This window comes from Arvicola amphibius, chromosome 5, assembly GCF_903992535.2.
Source record: "Arvicola amphibius chromosome 5, mArvAmp1.2, whole genome shotgun sequence".
NCBI lineage: Eukaryota > Metazoa > Chordata > Mammalia > Rodentia > Cricetidae > Arvicola > Arvicola amphibius.
In genome coordinates, this window is record NC_052051.1 from 43,431,166 (window position 1) to 43,453,256 (window position 22,091).

Genomic DNA, 22,091 nt, shown 5'->3' on the forward strand with positions numbered 1-22,091 from the left:
CCAGCTGCTTCAAGCTCCAGCACTTTTACCTCCCAACCAGGAAGAACCGTAACTGCAGGCCAGAATAAGTCCCTTCTCTCTTAAGTCGCTTCCATCAGGGTATTCTATCCCAGTAACTATTAACATGGTTGAGGTCAGGTGCTTCCATATTCTTGACCTCTTACTTAAGGAACTGAAATAAAAGTCCATACAGATTTGCAAAAACAGCAAGGGACTTTATTTAAAGCAAAGCAATTGAGAGATCAGACGACGCTGCAAGGGAGCACCAGGACACATGAGTGAAGACACCCAAGGCCCCAGTCATTGTTTGAGGTCTCTTTTTTTATAGGGTCAAGAGAAAGACAAGCTTGGTTACTAAGGAGCACGTGGGGTTGGTTTTCTGTTTTGATTGATAGGTCAGGTCATACTTTATAAATTTTTTTTAACATTCCAGTCCCAGTTCCCCCTCCCTCCTCTCCGCCCCTTCCCTCCCCCTTTCCCTTTCCCTCACCCCACCCCTCATCTGCACCTCAGAGAGGATAAGGCCTCCCTCCCCCGGGAAGTCAAATAAGTCTGTCCCAATACCTCACTGAAGCAGAACCAAGCCATCCCCTCCCCACCCCCACCTCCATGCCTAGGCTGAGCAAGGTATCTCCCCATAGAGAATGGGCTCCAGGTCACGCGTTATGGGTAGATCCTGGTCCCATTGCCAGTAGCTCCACATACTGCCTAAGCTTCACCATTAATACCTGCATTCACGTGGCCTAGTTTGGTCCTATGCAGGTTCCCCAGTTGTCTGTCCAGAGTTAGTATGCTCCCACTAGCTCAAGTCAACTGATTCTGTGGGTTTCCCCATCATGGTCTTGGCCCCTTTGTTCATATTATCGTCCATTCCTCTCTTCGATTGTACTCTGGATCTCTGCATCTGCTTCCATCTGTTTCTGGATGAGGGTTCTAGCTTCTCTGGGGTTGTGGACTGCAGACTGGTTATCCTTTGCTTTATGTTTGATAGCCACTTATGAGTGAGTACATACTATATTTGTCTTTCTGGATCTGGGTTGCCTCACTAAAGATGGTTTTTTCTAGTTCTGACCATTTGCCTGCAAATTTCAAGATATCATTGTGTTTTACCACTGAGTAACTGTACCACTGTGAAGGCCCAAAAATATGAGCCTATTTCCACGTTGACCAAAGTTCAGAGTTGGAATTTACCTCTAGTTCCTTCAAGACTATTGTGTTTCTACCTCAAACAAAGGTCCCACCTAGAGGTGGGTCAGAGAGTTCTGCTCACTCATGGTCAACAGGTGTGGCTAATAGCCAGCCCTCGTACTCCAGGAATAGAGAAGATCTGTTCCTACCTCAAACAAAAGTCTAAGGATCCAACTAAGTTCCAGTTCCCTTAAGGAGATAACTTTGATTCCACCCAGTGAGTGGTTTTCCTACAGAATGTTTTAGTCTAGGGTGTGAACATGACTTGTCTTGTTCTAGAGACAGAATGTTTAACTACAGGTGTAGCCAGCGACCTTCAATTGGTCTGTTCACGTCCTTGTATCACGTTAATGTAGTTTTTTTTTAATCTTACTCCTACCTTTAGGAATAGGGGGATTTTAAGCAGTTGGAAATTAAACGTGGGCAAATTTCAGTACTCACTGGAATTCCCTTCCGATACTATCCTATATATTTCTCTGTTTTATTATTTTCTTTCATGTCTCTATATTCTTTACTAATAGTTTCTAAATCCCCATGTCTGCCCTGGCAAGAGGTATTTTTGTTGGGGCTGGTCCCTGACATACCACATTTTCTTTATCCATTCTTCGGTTGAAGGGCATCTAGGTTGTTTCCAGGTTCTGGCTATTACAAATAATGCTGCTATGAATTTTGTAATGGTAAAATGCTGCAGATCCCTGAGTGGCTGCAGTGGGCAGCAGGCCATGAGACCACACCACAGGTCCCCAAAGTGGCAGCAGGCAGTGGGTAGCAGGTCCTGAGAGCAGCCAGTCCCAGGCAGGGACAGTGCAGTTCCACAAGTAGCTGCAGCAGTCCACAAGGGGCAGCGAGTCTCAGGCAAAGAGTGGCATGATGGGTGAGAGACCTTGATGGGGCATCCAGTCCCACAAGGAAAGACAGACGATGGGTATACCACAAGACCATGTCACAGGTCATTGCAGGTCTTTGAAGGCAACTGGTCCTGGGCAGGGAGCCACCCAGTGGGAGAGAGACAGACAGCTAGGCACACCATGCAGAGTGAGGTTGGGTATTTATTTAGTGGGTTATGGAGGAGGAAGGGGAGAAGAGCAGAGAGAAAAGCAGAGAGAGAAGGAGAGAAACAGAGGGGGAAGGGGAGAAGTGGGGAGAAGGGAGAGACAGAAGCTACCTTGGAGAGAGAGAGAGAGAGAGAGAGAGAGAGAGAGAGAGAGAGAGAGGGAGAGGGAGAGAGGGAAAGGGAGGGAGAGAGGGAGAGAAGAAAGAGAGGGAGAGAGAGGGAGGGAGAGAGAGGGAGAGAGAGGGAGAGAGAGAGAGAGAGGGAGAGGGAGAGGGAGAGGGAGAGAGGGAGAGAGGGAGGGAGGGAGGGAGGGAGAGAGGGAGGGAGGGAGGGAGGGAGAGGGAGAGGGGGAGAGGGAGAGGGAGAGGGAGAGGGGGAGGGGGAGGAGAGTGAGAGAGAGAGAGAGAGAGAGAGAGAGAGAGAGAGAGGACTCAGGCTGGAAGCTGAAGATTGCCTCAGCTGATTGGGGAGGGAGTGGGTGTGGCTTGTCTCTTAAAGGGACAGAGCAGATCATTACAAATATAGTTGAGCAAATGTCCTTGTGGTGTGAGTATTCTTCTTTTGGGTATATGTCCCAACATGGTGTTGCTGGGTCTTGAGATAGATTCTTAATTTTCTGAGAAATATCCATACTGATTTCCATAGCAGATGTACAAGTTTGCACTCCCACCAGCAATGGAGGAGTGTTCTCCTTACTCTATATCCTCTCCAGCATAAGTTGTTATTAGTGTTTTTGATCTTAGACATTCTGATCAAAGTAAGATGATATCTCAGAGTTGTTTTGATTTGCATTTCTCTGATGGCTAAGAATGTTGAGCATTCCCTTAAGTGTCTTTTGACCTTTTGAGATTCTTCTGTTGAGAATTCTCTGTTTAGATCTGTACCCCATTTTTAATTGGATTATTTGGTAGTTTGATATTTAGTTTCTCGAGTTCTCTGAATTTCAAGGTCCCTGCCATTACCAAGAAGCATGCTGTAGGCTATTCACAAACACAAGTTAAGCACTTGGTGGTGGGGTCTCTTGAAAGAGCTGCAAGGTTTTTACGGCTAAAGCTGAGCCAGGAAGCTTCTCTTAAATGAGATGCATTTGCCTCTAGCAAACAGAGCTCACCTGAGAAAATGCTGCTACCAAGAAGCCATGCTTAACTCTTTTCTTTTGTGTCTAGAATTACTTCCAAGCTCTCTTAGGTTTTATGTGGATGTAGTTGTCCATGTTGGCACCATTTGTTGGCAGAGGTTTCTGTACTGCCTGATCCCATAGCAGTTCAGTCCCAAAGAAACATACAGAGGCCTATGTTAATTATAAACTGCTTGGCCTGCTAGTTCAGGCTTCTTAATAACTTTTACATCTTAAATTAACCCATAATTCTTGTATGTGTTAGCCACGTGGCCTGGTACCTTTTGTCAGTGAGACATTTTCATCTTGCATCCTCTGCATCTGGGTGACGACTGCAGACTGAGCCTTTCCTCTTCCCAGAATTCTCCTATTCTGGTAGCCCTGCTTATACTTCCTGTGTGGCTACTGGCCAATCAGCATTTTATTAAACCAATACAAGTGACAAATCTTTACAGGATTCCACAGTACAAAATGTCCCATTTTAGAAGCCCCTTCTTACTGGCTTGGAGTCATTTGACTTTTTTTTTATCGTTTCCTTAACACTTCTATATCTATGAAAACATAATGGACACAAAGAAAGTCTTTGGTCAAAAGGTCCTACAACACAGAGTGGCCACTACGAAGAGTTCTGTATTGTTGTATGGGAGTGCTACTTGGGAGCACACTGGTCCAGACTGGGGCTTACTCCCTATCCACAACAGGACCTTCTCAAAGGTGACAGGGAAGGCTAATGTCAGTGTGGGGTGCACAACTGCAATTCCATACTTACGATACTAGAGCAGAAAGATGGGCACTCAAGCAGACCGGACTACACAGAAACCCTGACTGGGTGGACAGGAGAGAAGAAGATGAAAAGCTGAGCCTGTAGGGTACATTGAAATGAAAGAAACTAAGGGGGCTGGAGAGATGGCTCAGCAATTAAAAGCACTGAGTGCTCTTCCAGAGAACCTGAGTTCAATTTCCAGTACCTACATAGCAGCTGATAACTATAGTTCCAAGATCTGACACTCACACAAACATCCATGCAGGCAAAACACCAGTGCACGTCAAATAAAAATACATTATCTTATAAAAAAGGAAGAAAGAAATGAAGCAAAGGCCAAGTGCTCCACATGGACCAAAGGAGTGAAAGGGAAATACCAGCGCTTCGCTGGAGGCCGTGGTTTTAGCTTTCGGATATGTGAGACAGACTCTCACTATGTATCCCAGGCTGACCTGGAACACAGCGGGCTCCTCTTGTCTCAGCTTCCTAAATGCCATAAATGCCGGTACGAGCCACCACCTGCAGCCGGCTAGGTTTATGAAATTGACTACGGCTAGTGTTTATGAAAATCTGCTGTGTGTCAGAGGTTATATAAGCTTTTACAAGCAGACGCACATTCAATCCTTACCATTGCATGGGGTGGTGCTATGGCTTCAACGTGGACTGTCACCCACAGGCTCTGTTTTGAGTACCTGGTCCCTAACTGATGGTACTGTTTGGAAAGGTTAGATAACTTTTGGGACATGCAGGCCGTAGGAATGGACCCTTGAGGGTCTGTCTCACACTTACTCTGGTCCTAGTCTCTGCCTCTGCTGTCTCCTGTCTTGGCACATCAGGAAGCAGGTAGTCACACTGCAGCTGCCACGTCTACCCCACCACGTTGGGCTGTATCCCTCAAAGCTATAAGCCCAAACAGCCCTCCCCTTCCTTACATCACTTCTGCAGGTATTTGGTCACAGCAACAAGAAATGCAACGAATACAGGTAAACACTGCATTCCATGACCCAGTGGTTCTCAACCTGTGGGTCGAGACCCACTTTGGGGTCACACATCAGCTATCCTGCATATCAGATATTTACATTACAATTCACAACAGGAGCAAAATTACAGCTATGAAGCAGGAATAAAGGAATTTTATGGCTGGGGGTCACCACAGCATGGGGAACTGTATTAAAGGGCAGCAGCGTGAGGAAGGTTGACAACCACCGCCTTACACAGTGAGGAAAAGTAACTTGGACAGGAGGACCCTACGCTGCTCGTTATTCGGTGAGAAAACTACAGCTCGGACGGGATAGCTGACCTGCCCAGTGCCAGACAAACTGAAACGGAATCCCTCCGCCTCTCCAGATGGGTTAGGACGTCTGCAGAGGGTGGTCCAGCGCTGGCTGAAACTCTGGACAAAGCCATGAAATAGTCAGCCAACGACATCTCCGTGTACTCTCAGTCCCAGGGGGCCCCAGGGCACCCGAGTTAAGTCAGCTCTAGTAGTTAAAACCTGCCTCCTTCTTTGTTCCCACGACTGAACTTCTTGGCGCACGCAGCTGCAACATCCAACCCCGATTTCCCTGGAATACTGACGCCCTTTCTTTCTTTCGCACACAGAGAAATTCACTTCTCAGACTACAGTGATGGCATTACAAACAGAAGCTTCTGGCCAATGGTTATTCGATGCTAGGAACGGAACTGGACAAGTGCTTTGCATATTTTCTCAGTTATGTCTGCTTCATACAGAGGAGGCTGGGTGGCTGAGCAATTTCATCAAGGCGGAAAAGCCAGTGAAGTTTAGGGCCAGGATCCTACTCAATTGTGTCCTGTGCTAGAGCACTTGAGTCTAGTCCCTGATCCACCACTGCCCTCTGCTGGGCCTATGGCAGCACTGCCGGGATGCAATGGCTACTGCGTTTTTGGTTTGCTTGGTTGGTTTGGGTTTTTGTTTTGTTTTGTTTTGGGGAAAAAAGGTTGTTGTTGTTTTTTTTAAGATATATATATGTGTGTGTGTGTGTGTGTGTGTGTATATATATATATATATATATATATATATATATATATACGTTTCCCTATTCCTTTCCTCCCGCTAAACCCCCCCAAACACACTTCACTTCTGTCTTACAAACTCACGACCTCTTTTTTCTTTAGTTGTTTCTACGTGCATATGTCTACACATACATATTTCTAAACAGGTACTGTGTTTCACTCAGGTCTCTCAAACAGCAGAGGACAGGATCAGCGGTGTTTCTGTCAAAGGAGATATGGAGCAGTCAGAGAGGGAGCGGGGAGAGCATTTCTTGTTCTCCAACCCATTATGGGGCCCCTCAAAATTGCCCCGGACAAGAGTACACATATAGAAAAGAGAATATAGCTCAAGATAGTGCTGCCAAGTGTGCTTCTCCTTTGTAAATAATCAGGATTAAAGTTGGCCACTTCTCAGGAATTCTTCTGTGTAGCAAGGACTCCATACAAAATAAAATGACAATTATTGCTGTAAAACACTCACCCACGTCATTAAACAAGTACAATAGTGTCACACTGCAGGGTCGCTCTGGTTCTTTATACGTGGGTTTCCGGGTTTCTTCTCCCTTTTAAAGAATCAGATACATTTTTAGGTAAATAGGTAGGTAGATAGATGATAGGTAGGTAGGTAGTAGGTTCGTAGATATATGATAAATAGGTAGATAGATGTGCGGGTATTTAGGTAAATAGTAGGTAGGTAGATGATAAATAGAAGATAGATGATAAATAGGTAGGTAGGGATGTAGATATATAAATAGGTAGGTAGATAGATGATAGATAGATAGATAGATAGATAGATAGATAGATAGATAGATAGATAGATAGATAGACAGACAGACAGACAGGTAGATAGATAGATAGACAGACAGACAGACAGACAGACAGGTAGATAGATAGGTAGATAGATGATAGATAGATAGATAGATAGATAGATAGATAGATAGATAGATAGATGATAGTACGGTGGCCTGAATGAGAATGCCTACCATGGGCATGGGCTCGGGTGTTTAAATGTTTGTCCCCAGTTGGTGGTGTTGTTTGGTTCGGTTTAGAAGGAGTATGTCACTGAGGTGGGCTGTAAGGTTTCAACCACATGCCATTACCAATTCCCTCTCTCTGTTTTGTGCTTGGGAGCCTTTAGCTTCTGCTCCAGCTGCCTGCCACCTGCTGCCTCCGCTCCACCCTGGACTCTTATCTCTCTGTAACCATAAGTCCAAATAAACTTCTATAAGTTGCTATTGTCATGGTTTTTATCCAACAAACAGAAAAGTAACTATTACAGATAGATAAGCCAAGTAGCTAGGTAGACAGACAAACAGACAGACAGTTTGTGCATCCAGGCATTTTGAAGCCCATGCTGAAATTCCTCCACTTATCACAGTGTGAAAGTTGTGCCTCTGTAAATTGGGTGGTTCCTTTTGACAGCTGTTCCTGCTTTTTCTATTTCTGTTTGAATAATCAGGAAATCATTTAACATGTACACAAAATCCTTACTATCAACAAAATAAAATTTTTCAAACCTCAAACCATTGAAATCAGTTGTAAACAAGCCAATCAGTTTTTATTCTTAGAACTAAACACTTCCTGTGGAACTGTGCAATGATTATGCCATTTGAAGACACCTGCCTGATTGGGGCCAACTTGTAAAATTCGTGACTTTAAGGAAATCTCTATGATAAAAAGTTTTAGGTCAACTCAAACTTATAAATAAGGGACTAGAGGTGGTCACGGTGTTTTAGGGAGAAAGGGAGATGGCTACTTTCCAGAAAAAGACGTATACACACGAACTATCTTCCGTGGAAATTACTGGACAGGTCTCTAAAAGAAGAGTCCCCAAACAAGGTTTTGATGTCTCCTGGTAATATGCGATTTGGTTCATTAAAATCCTGAAGGAATATTACTTCTACAGGAAAGGGGTGTCTAGTGGTCCTTGTGTTTTTTTAGAAACAGGGTCTCCTGTGCATCCAGTGATGGGCTCAAACTTAGTCATCTCTCCCTGTATTCTCTACCTCCCTCCCACCCTCCCCACCATATTTCTCCTGTCCCCATCTTCACCCACCCCCAGTTCACCCACAAAATTTATTCTATTTCCCCTTCCCAGGGAGATTCATGATACCCCCAGACCTCTTCTCTTTATCTAACAAACAAACAAAAAAAAAAAAAACAGTGTTCTCTAAACTTCACCCTGTAAGACGAAGGTGTTGATTCAGAGACTGCCTTCCTAGAAGACAGGAGTCTCTACAAGGTGGCTTTCATTAAGAGTTACTCTTCAAAATCCTACAATACATTCTGATCATGGCTCCCCCTCATCTCCTCCCAGATCTTCCCCACTTCCCATCCTTCCAACTCCACAACTTTCTTTCTTGAAAACAAAAGGCAGGGCTGGAGAGATGACTCAGAGGTTAAGAACATTGACTGCTCTTCCAAAGGTCCTGAGTTCAATTCCTAGCAACCACATGGTAGCTCACAACCATCTATAATGGGGTCTGGTGCCCTCCTCTAGCCCGCAGTTATACACACAGACAGAATATTGTATACATAGTAAGTAAATAAATGTTTAAAGAAAAGAAAAAAGGCAAAAAAATCAAACAAACCAGATTTTTTAAAAAAGCATGATAAACACATTTATGTATAGACACACACACAAAGGCACAGAGACATACACACACAGAGAAAGACACACCGACATGTAGACATCAGTACACACACCAATATAGAATCAGACTCACAAACAAAAACACACATACACAAAAGCACAGACACACACAGATATACCCAGACACAAACACACACTAAAAATACATAATTCTTAAACTACTACAAATGAAAATTTAGAAAAAATAATTAGGGCTTCCCTTAGAACCATGAGAAAAGTGTTTAATAGTTGTGCATTTACTATTTAGGATCTGGAAATTGGTTTTTTTTTTATAGCAACAAGAATGGTGCCATAATAGGAAAGTCCTAGAAGATGCAACACTTCTACTTTAAAATGAGAATCTTGTGTTTCTGGATTTTATTGCTTGCAATAAAAACAATTTTTTTTCTTTAAAAACAGTACTACTATGTAGCCCAAGCTAGGCTTAAATTTTTAACTCCCCTGCCACACACAGCCTTCCAATTGCTAGGATTATATGTATAAACCATCTATCCCTACCCAGGGACACTTCTAACTTCTCAAAAGAGAAATTCATATTTCAGTATGAAGGACACACTAGGATAAACATGAAAGTTGAATAAATCAGTAAAGGGACACTATGCCCACAATTTCAAATGGTTCAGGAAAAAAAAAAATGTAAAGAGTGCATGAGAAAACACCAAAAAAAATGACAAAATATTAACATTTGGGCAATTTGGTTAAAATGTAGGGTGTTCTTCATGCTGTTCTTGTAACTGCTCTAGAAGCCTGAACTAATCAAAATACAGGGCTAACAGCTGCACCTGAGGAAGGGACCCGCCATGCTCTCTTGTAACCAGTGGCATCCATGGGAGACTGTGCCTGTCATCCATGGAGCTGCCTGGCTACTCCACATGGTGACCACCATGGTAGGTGGGAAGTGAACGGACCCTTGAAGGTACAGGAGGGAACAGCTGCCTCTCAGCAAGCAGCGCTGAGGATCTTCAGGGCACACCGGAACCCATGCATATCTTCTCCAATGCATACACCACACACACACACACACACACACACACACACACTCACAACTACAGGAAATGATAGGGAACCCCAAAAGAGTAAACGTATCTCCAGGCGACACCACTGCAGTTGGGGGACTTGTGGACCCGTCTGTTTCATGAAGAATAATAAATATGAGAAACTTGGGACAAGACAAGGAAGCTAAAGCAGACAAGTGGGACATGTTCCAGACATTTGCTCTACCAGAAAACTCGAGTCTGAGGTGGCAGAAGGACTGGGCAGAGGTACCAGAGATAAGCATCACTCTATACCATGGGCCACACTGGCTCAAAAAGCATGGCTGCATCAGACGGGTCATCATTGTTCCAGCAGAGCGGGCCAGCCACCGTGGAGGATGTCAGAAGACGGCAATCACTGCAGGGAGAGTCAACCACTTTCATCCATCCTTTGCCGTACACTGGAAGCACAAAGCGAGCTTTTTCAAGGGAATGATGGACAAGTCTGATTCTCGGCATCTCTGACTTAATTGGTCTTGGTTACCTGGACTTTTGGAAACTCTGTGATATTTTTAATATGCAGCCAAGAATCTCTGGCTTCAAACACACAGCCTTGAGGGTACTGGGAACCTAAGAGCAATGGGGATTGTGCAGTCAACACCAGAGTTCCCTCCTGTTGCAGAGAGAGTTCCTATTACTGGTCATAGTAAGATGGAATTCGTCCTGAAACTCCTCTACCTGACAATGTGCTCTGACTCCCGCAACTGTTGTTCATCTCTTGCTACCATTCAGAAAGGGTTTTGGTTTTGGTTTTTTGTTTTCTATTTGGAAACTCCCTGAATTTGGCTGAATCTAGAACTGGCGATCAATGTCTTTTGGTAACTACGGGAGACAGGGGCTGTGACTCAGAATGCCATGACTGAGTCCTTCCGTAAGGGTCCTCTTGCCCCGGCTGCTCTAAATCATCAAACATGGAAGACTCTTGTGTTGCTTCCCTTCTTCTTCTTCCCAGAAAACTGAAGGTTGTGTCACTCTTCCTCCTCAGAGAGAAAACACCGCACTTCTAGAACCCTGACCCTCCCCAGGTGGAAATTAGCAGCTACTTCTGTGCCAGGCAGAAACAAGCCTGACTGGGCCTGAAAACAGGATTGTCTGAGGCAGAGCAAACAGTGCACTGATGGGAAGGGACCAGCACCACATGAAAATAGTACTTCAGACCTCAACACTTCTGCTGGTGATTTTATCCAGTTTCCAAACTCTCTCAGTGCTGAAATGACCACACCCCTGGCCCAGACATCCCCGTGAGGCCCAGACATCCCCGTGAGGCCCAGACATCCCCATGAGGCCTAGACATCCCCGTGAGGCCCAGACATCCCCGTGAGGACCAGACATCCCCATGAGGCCTAGACATCCCTGTGAGGACCAGACATCCCCGTGAGGCCCAGACATCCCCGTGAGGCCCAGACATCCCCGTGAGGACCAGACATCCCTGTGAGGACCAGACATCCCCGTGAGGCCCAGACATCCCCGTGAGGACCAGACATCCCTGTGAGGACCAGACATCCCCGTGAGGCCTAGACATCCCTGTGAGGACCAGACATCCCTGTGAGGCCCAGACATCCCCGTGAGGCCCAGACATCCCCGTGAGGACCAGACATCCCTGTGAGGCCCAGACATCCCTGTGAGGACCAGACATCCCTGTGAGGACCATCCACGTTCCCAAGTGTGCCCTATAGCAAACTCTTCATCTTCACTCTCTTTGCTCCATAGCTTCTACAGCTCAAAACTGGTGGTGCCATTCTTCCGGTGGCCAAGAACAATCTCACAGCCATCCCTCGCTCTTCTCTTTCTCTCCCATGTTACATCTAATCTTGTGGCTGATTCTGTTGGTCTGAGCATTGTTCTCCTTCAAACATTGCTGTCGTTCCTCCTGTCTCCCTGCTCCCGCCCTTGTCTCTCTGTGGTATGTCTGTCCTCTAGCAGCTGCTAAATGATCATCTGGAAACATCGGATCAAACAACACTGGTCAAAACTCCCTCTCCGTCAGCATCTCATTTTGCCCTGAGTACAGTTGTCGCTGGAGCTACAATTGCTGCCAGTGTCTCCTCCCGACTCAACATGCTCCTGCCAGAAGGCAGTGGCCAATCCAACTATTGATGAGGTCACTCACATTACTGGCTTAAAGAGCAGAGACAGTGAGTGAAAGAACATGTTAGAAAAGGCCATAAGTTTGGGTTTGGTCATGGAAAGAAGTACCCGCAAGCGCAGGCCCTGGGAGCTACAGGGAATGTGGTGGCTGAAACCCTCAGAATGACAGGAACACCTAGGAAACTAGAGCGGAGCAGAGAAGCTTGAGTGCTCATCCATGAGACAGACAAGTGATAAGCCACTTAGAAAGAAGAAAGGCTGAGAAGTAGCCACAAAGACGGGAAGACTGCCAGGAGAGCTGGCACAAAGACCAAAGACAGAGATGTCTCTAGGAGCAGGGGTGGTGGGCAGGACCTTGGAAAATAACACTGGCTGGACAGTGTCTACCCCCAGTTACAGAAGTAAACACACCAGGGCACCACACTCCTGCCCCACCTTTGGCCTTCAAAACTTCCTGAATGTTGGGGAGATGGCTCAGCAGTTGAGAGCACTTGCTGCTCTTCCAGAGGACCTGGGTTTGAGGACTAGCACCCACATGTTGCTTTACAACCATCTGGAACTACTTCTAGGGGATCTTCTGACCTCCCTGGACACCAGGCGTGCAAGTGTTGCACACACATACAAGTAGGGGAAATACCCACCCATAAAAAAAAGAATGAATCTAATTTTAAAGTTTTAATACATTAAAAAAAATCATCAAAAAACCACTCCCCCAGTGTTGGGGAAATGGCTCAGCAAGTAAAATGCTTGCTGTATAAACCTGAATGAAGATCCCCAGAACTCACATAAAAATTCAATGGGCCTGACAGCCTGCCTGTAATCCCATACTCTAGGAAGCAAAGACAGGGAACCCACCAAACTATCAAAAAGCTGAGCAATGGGTTCAGCGGGAGACCTTGTCTCAGTATATAAGGTGGAGTGCAAACAAGGAGAGGAAGACACACAACATCAACCTGGGAGCCTCCACACACGTGCCCACACATGCAAGTGTATCACACACACACACACACATACACATACATGCAGTGAAAACAAAAACCAAAAAGAGCATACACTTCCGGACTGACAGTGATATCTGTGACACCTGCATTCAGAGGCAGAGGTGAGAGGATATTACATTCAATATCGGCCTAGGCTACATAGTAAGACTGTCTTAAAAACAAACACAGAAACCAACCTCTCGGGAACAGAGAAATGGCTCAGAGATTAAGAGCACTGGCTGCTCTTCTAGAGAACCCAGGTTTGATTCCCAGCCCCCATATGGTAATCCAAAACCATCTGTAATTTCAGTGGTGGGGATCTGTCTTCTTTTGGCTTCTGTAGGTAACAGGCACATGTGTGGTACACACACACACACATGCAGGCAAAACATCCATATGCATAAAATAATTTTTAAAGGGCTTCTCCCATCAAAAACCACACACAATCTACAATTTAAGATATGTTTATTTGTTTAATAGGAACATTCAGGTATATAAATAAGGTAAATACTTTCCAATATACAATATATCACATTCTTACACTGCACTGAGAAGAATCTACATGTGTTCTATACAATCCTAAGTGCAGAGAGAAGGGTAGGGCATGGTGAGAACACTGATTTAGTAAAGCCTGGCTTAGAGAAGTTACCCAACAGGTACACACACATATCTATCTAAGAGAACTAAGGATTGTCACGTGGATGCCAAACAGCCAAATGCTGTGTCCCAGGCCCCCAGTCTGAGGACAGGAAAGTGGCTAGGCAGTGTAAGACTACTGGATTCAGCAGGTCCCTCTACACAATGAGAGAGGCTAAGAAACTGGGGTGCTTTGCGCTGTCTGCCACTGTGATCCCCACTGCTGTTAGGAAAGTGTTAACTTCAGCTCAGACTCCAGAAGGGGCCGATGAGCCCAAGAATCCCAGGACAAATTTTCTGAGGTGATTTCTGACACCTACAGCCACCAAGGAGCACTGAACTGGCCGGAGTTCACCTTTGGTTGTGCGACTCCCACCCCTCCCCTGCTCTTGGTCCTGCTGCTGTACCTGTGACTTCTCCGGAGCCCCTAAGCTGGACAAAGAGTGGCCACCTCCCAGGGTCTTACTTTGTTATTCAGCCTTCAACACCTGCTCAGTGTGTCCCAAGACAGAAACTAAGAAATGAGAGAAACCTTTTATACAAAGAACTCATAAACACGTGTGCACATCCAGCTCACTGCAAAAACACTCTCACCCCTTCTCTACATCAGTGTTCCTTTGAGAGAAGACAGAAAAACCAACACACAAACCTAACGGGTGCAAAAGGAATTCTAGTAAGGGGGCAGAGGTGGCTAAGAAGGTGACACCTAAAAACAATTTCCCTTGGGGCAGATGACCATGTGGTGAGTCCTGAATGCTGTACTCATTCAAAGTCCTTCAAGAGCTAGAGCCGGGCATGGCCAAGGTCTAGGAAAGCAGTGCCCCGGGATCTCTGTCAACACTGGACTTCTCTCTCCAGATAAAGGACTGCCTGGTTCATCAGATGGCACAGTGAAGGAGGGTCAGGGCCGGCAAACACAAGTCCAGAAGAGCAAGTGGAGCTCCAGCCTCTGGATTCTGGCAACAGGCCTGCAGGTCCCATCCATACCCTGGGACACTCCACAGTCACAAGTTCCTACTTGCGTGGTCTGAGAATTTCCTGGGTCATGTTAGCCAATGCAATGCCATTCAATCAAAGGGAAGGCTTGTCCAAGACACACACCCACATTCTCTCTCTCTCTCTCTCTCTCTCTCTCTCTCTCTCTCTCTCTCTCTCTCTCTCTCTCTCTCTCTCTCTCTCCTTCCCTAACTCCCCATGTCCATTCAGAAAACCAATTAAACATTTCTCCATTCATGATTAATAATTATGTGATATGCGATCCTTTGTTAATCTAGAACAGACAGAAACGCATCACCTGGCCTCAATGGTCACCTGCTGTAACCTGTTCTTTTAAGAAAGAAACGCAGGGTGGAACGCTTGTGGTGTCAAGAGCACAGGCAGGGCTTTTAGGCTTCAGGCTGGTGTACTCAGCAGCAGGATTGTTTTCTCTATCCTGTCTACTCCTGAAAATACACACTTGTAGAGAGAACCATGGATTTCTGAACTGTACCAGAGTGCAGGCCTTGGTTGGGGAAAGTGGGGTCCAGAGCAAGACAGGCCCTTGCTGCCCAGGGTCAGAGCAAATACCCTTCCTATGAGCAATCTCAGCCACAGGAAAAGAGGAAGCAGCCTCACATTGTCCCTCAGTCAAGGTGGCTTCGATACCATGGGAAACAGCAAGCTGCTACACAGGGCTCTTCCCACTGAACGGCTGAAGTGCTCCTCTTGGGAGGACAGTGTGGTCACTTTATAGAACACAAACAGCAAACTGTGTGCAGGCAGTGGGAACATGGGAGCTGAATACCCAGCAGCCCAGCAGTGTGGGCCAAACCACTCACTGAGCTCAGTTTAAACAAAATAAAGCAACTACTGTTTATTGAGCGCTGGCTATGTGCCAGGCACCTTGCTAAACACATGCCTTAGCTCAGGAAATCTTCACAGCCAGATGGTTGGAAGTGAAGACTGCCAGCAGCCTGTAACCTGGCCAGATGGAACGCTGTCTGAGCCTCAAGTCCGTCTTCTTCAAATTGTTCTCAATTTCTAACACAGAGCTTCAGTTTTCCTATCCTTAAGATGGGAGAACACCTAGCCAGAACGTCTTCTGGATTAAAGGAGATAACGCATGCAAACCCTTAGCACTGTGCCTGGCACATATTAAGCATTATATGATTGCAATTGTTAATAACACACTGCTGCATTTCGTCAGCTGGAGAATAAGATAAAGAGCCGGGCAGACAGGCACTGACGAAGAGGAAGGGTGTGGACAGGGTCTTCAGACAGCCAATGGATTTGAAGACCACTAGTCATCAAACTCTAGCTTTTGTATATTCTGCCCTTCTAGTCTCAAAACCATGCCATGTCCTAAAACCCCAACACTTCAGCATTCAAAGCACACCTCTAAACTGCCCCCAACATCATGGTCTTTTGACCTTTGGAAACAACAGTTTGGGCTGCCCAGTGAAGCTGCAACCCAATGGTAACAGTCTCCACCCACAGGAGAACCCTGGGCCCAGGTAGGATCCCTGCCAGTCAACTTGAAGCGAGGAAGGCTAGAGGAGGCAGAAGGTGAGCCACATTCTAACAGAACCAGTCAGCAGCTAGGAATGCTCCTAAGCATGGACTCACCCTGGAATAACGCGAGTGAGCACTGGCTAGGATGCTGCAGATGGGCCTAGCAAAGCCCTGAAATAAGGACCCTCCTCTACTCTACCACTTGATCCAAACCCCAGCACCCTCCATAAGGCCCCCCTCAACCAGGGAAACTGAATCAGGAAGTGGACGCTAATAATCTCTTTACAAACAGGATGTTGACTAGTGTGATAACGGGAAAGGAAGTTTCATTTGCCCAAGACAAGGGAGAGTCTGAAGCGCTGCCCAAGAATTAGCCTCCCCTCTTCGGAAGCTGACAGTTCCTTCTGGGCGCTCTCAGTACCCTGTGCTCCAAACAGAGTCCACCCATAGCTGACTACCTTGTGTCAGGTCTCCCTCCTCATCCTGACCTGGGCAAGAAAAACCACCCTCTTCCCCACATGAGCCAGTGAGCAGGAACGGTGGGCACAGACACGAAATACTCTGAGAGATAAGGACAACATGGCCTCAGATGTTCCTAAAAAGAAGCTTTAGCTGTGTTAGTCCACTTTGGGAGTGAGGAAAAGTCTCCCCTGGAGATCTACCTCAGGCTGACTCCACAAGAGAAGTGACTGCCATACAGTCTTGTGTGTGAGACCCCTCTCCTAGGTGCTGACGTCACTCTTCCACCCAGCTCCTCAACAGGGGCTGACCTCAGCTTGCCATGGGCTCGGTAAACTCAGGGACACATTCAAATCTGGCTCTTGCCAATCCAGCAATCAGCCCATAAGGTCTTTGTTGATTCTTCTGAAATATCATAAAATAGTTTCACAGTCCGCCTATGTAAGATTACATGTTAGGTTTAATACCTCTGAAGACCAGTTCATGTTTACTACAGTACATCAAGAATAAATACATTTTAGAAGTGGTTATAAAGCACACACTAAAAGGCTGAGATTGTGAAATAGGCTGTGTGTGTGTGTGTGTGTGTGTGTGTGTGTGTGTGTGTACACTCTCCAATTTCCTTACAGGACTTCACATTCAGAAGTAAAATACAAACACGAACTTTGTTTTCATACTGAGGTGGTAAAGAGGAACAACCATGAACCAACTTACCAGGGAGCCACCCTGGCTTGTTCCGTCAGCCTGGGTTCTGCGACCCCACTATCACCGGTTATAAGCTAATAGTCAGATAAGCACTGGTTCAGGCCTTGCTCAGGCCCCGGGGAACTAAGAGAAAGAACTTCAGGTGTGGGGACGCCAAGGACTAGGCATTCCTGTCCCACAAACAAACTGAGATGCAGTACTCTAGTTCACCCCTGGCTCTCATTCGAGGGGCCTCAGAAGGCTGCTAGGAATAGATGGCATACAAACAGAAAAACAAAACCCTCTAAATTAAAACTGCACAATACTTAAAATCACACAAAGTGGAAATATAAAGCCATGCATGAAAGTGACAAACACTAAATTCATGACAAGGAAAGGCACAAAAATTTTATTTCTGACAAAATGAGTGTAAAGCAAGTTATGTGAGCCACTGAGACCTGCACGGTACGTGTTAAAGTAGTCTCTCGGATCCTGCCTACTTAATGGGACAAACAACATGTTGTACAGACACACAGTGACACTGCTCTCCTGGTACTTGACTGGGAAATTCTCCTGTTTCCCAGGAACTCACAAAAGAATAAAGACCTCTGGCTGGCAGCTCCAGTGAGCACTGACTTTCAGTGTTTTAGGCACCAGCAACCACCCCCTCAACTGCTGCTGCTCAAGAGTGAGTCTTGGCTGCTGGGGACTGGAGTGCCTTCTCTATCTAGTCTGGTGAACCAAGGTCATTTTCAGTCAGAAAAGTACAGTCTCGTTCCTAACTACCACTGAAAATCTTAAGAAGACACTGACTCGTCCTAAGAGCATTTGTAAAATACACCCGAGTGTATTTCCTTTTTTGGGTGCCTAAGACAATGACTCAATAGCAACAGGGGCCTCTAGTGACAGGAACTTCTCTGGAGAGTTACAGAATTGGTGAACTTCCAGGGTAAGTCAGAAAAGGAGAACCCTGAGAGCAAAGCTTCCCAGCCAAGGCCACACAACCCAAACCCAAGGCATCAGGGAGTTCAATGCAGCCCTGGGAGCTGAGAAAGAAAAGCCACAAGGCTGACGTGGAAGTCGAAGCTCAGAGCCAAAAAGCCGTTCCACCCTCACTCCCATGTGGGGCGCATGGTGGCGCACGACAGACACTCTGAGAGCTGTCTGTTTATTGGAGGAGATAGAAAGGCTAACTTGAAAACAAGCTGGCACAGACCAATGTGCTTAAAGCAAGTCTGGCACCCTCCTCAGCAGTGGATACACTATGGCCATGGTGTTAACATGCTTGGGGACAAGTTCTTTCTCTGCCACCTGTGCCTGGGTCTGACAAAGATCCAGCCTCTCAACTTATCAATTTCAGCTTATGCTTAGGAAGGAAAAGAACAATCACAGCTTACACAAACAACAGCAAGAGGTCCCAGAAACATATAAACTACATCTACACTGGTCACATTTCATAAAAAGTATACAATGAGCCTTGAGAAGATTAGCCTTGCCGTAGTACCGAGCAGGACTCAGGGACTCTGTGAGGAAGTCAGGATATGACTGAAACCACGTAGGAAACAAGAGACTTCTAAACACACAGACACACACTCACCTCAAGAGTACTATGTACACAACACAGCAGCAACACAAGTGGGCTTCTAGGCAAGGGGTACATGAACCAAAGCTCTCTGCTCCCCACCCCTCACAAGTCCCCAGATGAATTCAGCAGCAGCAAACCCACAGCACAAATGTGAGGGCCTCAGCTCTGAAAGACACGGTCTGCAGGACCTCCTCCAGAAGTCCTTGGAGTCTGCGTGGTGGGGAAGGCTGTGACAGTGCATTCTACTGCTTATACCTGAAACACTACAGTGTGGGGTTCTCTTTCAGAGTTCATCAATTCTTCACACTTTCTGAGAAAAATGAAGCCTGAAATCTTCTTTCAGTCTGTATGGTGAACGCACACTAGGAGCAGAGCTCCTGTGCCCTCTGCAGGATTTTAGACGCTTATCTGATCAGTAAGCCTCCCCCCTCAGTTCTACAGAGGGCAGCCCTCCACTGCTCCCAGCAGGGATGCTGCAGAAGCCCCAGTGAAAGGTGTCAAGCAAAAGCAATGAGGCCATGAAGCTGTGCAGGTGGGAGAGTCTCTCTACTAGTTAGATGAACCTCTCAGATAGCCCAGAAACTAGATGGGTGGGGGTTAGAACCACCAAGCAGACCCAGAGCTGGGCAACACTGTCTTTCATGTTGTTCAATACCTGTATTTAAGAAACCCAAATGGTTCTTCCCTGTGACTTCTTTGCAACTCAAAGCTATAACTTACTCACAGCCCACACTATAAACAGACTGTATATACAGATTTTTAAAAAACAAAACTCACAAATTTAAAAGGGAGGGAAAAAAAGACAGTGAGTTCTAGCTTTTCATTATCTAAGTCACAGCATTTGGGCTGGCCTTGGTGACCTGCCCCTCTCATTCAGTCCTGCTCCGGCTCTCCTGGCCCTGGGTGGACACTACTCATCTTCCAAGGCAGAGGTCAGAATCCCCTTGTCAGTCAGGTGAGACTTGAGCGTATTGAAGATGTGGAGCTGCTGATCTGGCCGCAACGTCAGAAATTGCTGAATCAGTTTGCTCGGGTTTGGGCCCCTACAACAGAACATGAAGCATGACTGAGCAGGGGTAGTCACTTTGCTGGCCCAGTTATCCAAGTGGAACTCTGATCTATAAATTCACTATTAGTAGAGGGGAAAGACCTCAGACAATCTATAAACATTAACAACTAAAAACCACATTCAAGCTTGGGATGGATTTTACTGAAATTAAGAGACTAATTTGAGGATATCATCATACTTAAAAAATCCAGTCAGGCATGGTGGCGCACACCTTTAATCTCAGCACTTTGGTGGCAGAGGAAGATGGACCTCCAAGTTTGAGGCCAGCCTGGTCTATAGAGAGAACAGCCAGGGCTACACAGAGAAATTCTGTCTTGAGAAAAACAAAAAACAAAAAAAGAAATCCACTCATCTGGTTCGGGTGGAGGGAACCGTACCTGATAAAGCTGGCAATGTACACATTGACAAAGGTGGCCATCAGGTACTGGCAGTCAAAGCGATCCATGATGCCTCCATGACCAGGGATGGTATTGGCAAAGTCCTGTTGGAGGCAGAGAAAAGAAGGGTGAGCCTGGCCTCACAACAACCAAATCCCAGACGAAAAGATCCACCCATAACAGAGCCCTGCTGGGTAGAAAAGGTGATGGAAAGAGATATAGAATCAAATGCTCAGGTAGTCACAGAGTACAACTATAAATTACAAAATGTTCTTTTGTTGAAAGAAACTAACAAATTAAAAACTGACTTTTACTTTGGCTTACTGACCCCCAAGTCCAGCACATGGGTCAAGAAGAGCAGATATTAAGTGCCAAGGTACATAAACTGGTATGGTGGAGGGGTAAATGCTGACAGAGCAGGGCAGAGAAAGGACCGTGGATGGACAACAGGAAGTGAGGGGTGAGGGATAGAGAGGAGCGTTTCCCTACTTTGATTTTAAAGGCTCGTTTGAATCCACTTGCGAAGAATCCTCCAAAGGGACCGATGAGGGAGGCAAAGGTGGAGAGCGCGATGCTGTGGATCTGGAAAGGGTACATCCTCACTGTTTTCTGAAGAGAGTAAGTGGAATTCAAGTCAAGCAATGGGCAAGTCTGACTTTTTACAATTACTGGAATAAGTTAATAAAACTAGTTCTCTCTTTTTCAATTAATCAGAAGACTGAAGGGCTGGAGAGATGGTTCAGTGGTTAAGAGCACCCGCTGCTTCTGCAAGAACCCGGGTTCGGTTTCTAGAACACATGGTGGTTCTGCAACCACCCACAACTCTAGTTCAAGGAGATCTGTTTTATTTTTAAACTAAATCTCAATCTTACGATTTTATCAATAAAGACTCTGGAGTCAGATGCTGGGATGAAAACCTGCTAGCTCAGAGAAGTCGAGGAGCAACCTCCTCTTTAGCCAACTTCAAAAAAGAGAGAGCTTCTCTTCCCCACACTCAAACCAAAAAGGCTGCCCAACTCAAAATCCTTCTCTACTGCTTCCTGTGTGTTTCTCTATTCGTTTTCCTGACTCTCTCTTACTCTACCACTACTTCCTGTCAACTAGTTGCTGGCTCAGCCTCTTGACTCAATTTTGATTTTATTTAATTAACATAATCTCAGGGTACATGGTGTGATAAAAAAATTCCACAACAGGTCTCTCACCCTCTTCTGGCCTCCACTAGCACTGCACACACATACAGCCCTAAAAGCAAAACATTCATACATATAAAAGAAATTAACCTAGTAAAAAAAAAATTAGTCCTTGTTTTTAGTTAAAATCTCTAACATATGGCCCAATAGTAGATAGTAAGATATTCTGGCCTGGAGTAGTGGTACATGCCTATAATCCCAGCACTGGGAAGACAGAAGCAGTAGGATAAGGAAGGAACCATTAGCTACAGAGAGTTTAGGGCCAGTCTATACTACATAAGAACTTGTCTCAAGGGCTGGAGAGATGGCTCAGAGGTTAAGAGCATTGCCTGCTCTTCCAAATGTCCTGAGTTCAATTCCCAGCAACCACATGGTGGCTCACAACCATCTGTAATGGGGTCTGGTGCCTTCTTCTGGCCTGCAGGCATACACACAGACAGAATATTGTATACATAATAAATAAATAAATTTAAAAAAAAGAACTTGTCTCAAACAAACAAGTAATCAACTCCTTATGCTGTTTTGCACACAATATATGAGGAAATCCAGTTTTAGCCTTACAGAGAATATAATTTTAAAAAGATGTGTATTTCAGCAGTCTTCTCAGAGAATTATGGGCATTCTTTATCTTTTCACCAGAACCTGACAGGCATAGTTTCTTAAAGCTTAGGGGCAGGCTGGGGAGATGCTCACCAGTTAAAGTACTTGCCC

The 22,091-nt window shown here is 45.8% G+C and overlaps 1 protein-coding gene across 2 annotated transcripts in view; it reads right to left on the bottom strand.

Annotated features, from left to right (window-relative positions):
* Window positions 1–17,541: 17,541 nt before the first annotated feature.
* Window positions 17,542–22,091, bottom strand: part of Cds2 (CDP-diacylglycerol synthase 2) — a 44,359-nt gene continuing 39,809 nt past the window's right edge. For both annotated transcript variants that reach the window (XM_038329801.1, XM_038329802.1), the window contains 3 exons: window positions 20,680–20,799; window positions 20,191–20,294; window positions 17,542–19,787 (listed from right to left, as the gene is read on the bottom strand). In XM_038329801.1, the coding sequence (XP_038185729.1) occupies window positions 19,655–19,787; window positions 20,191–20,294; window positions 20,680–20,799 (357 nt within the window). In that variant the 3' untranslated portion in view covers window positions 17,542–19,654. The remainder of the gene's footprint in view (window positions 19,788–20,190; window positions 20,295–20,679; window positions 20,800–22,091) is intronic.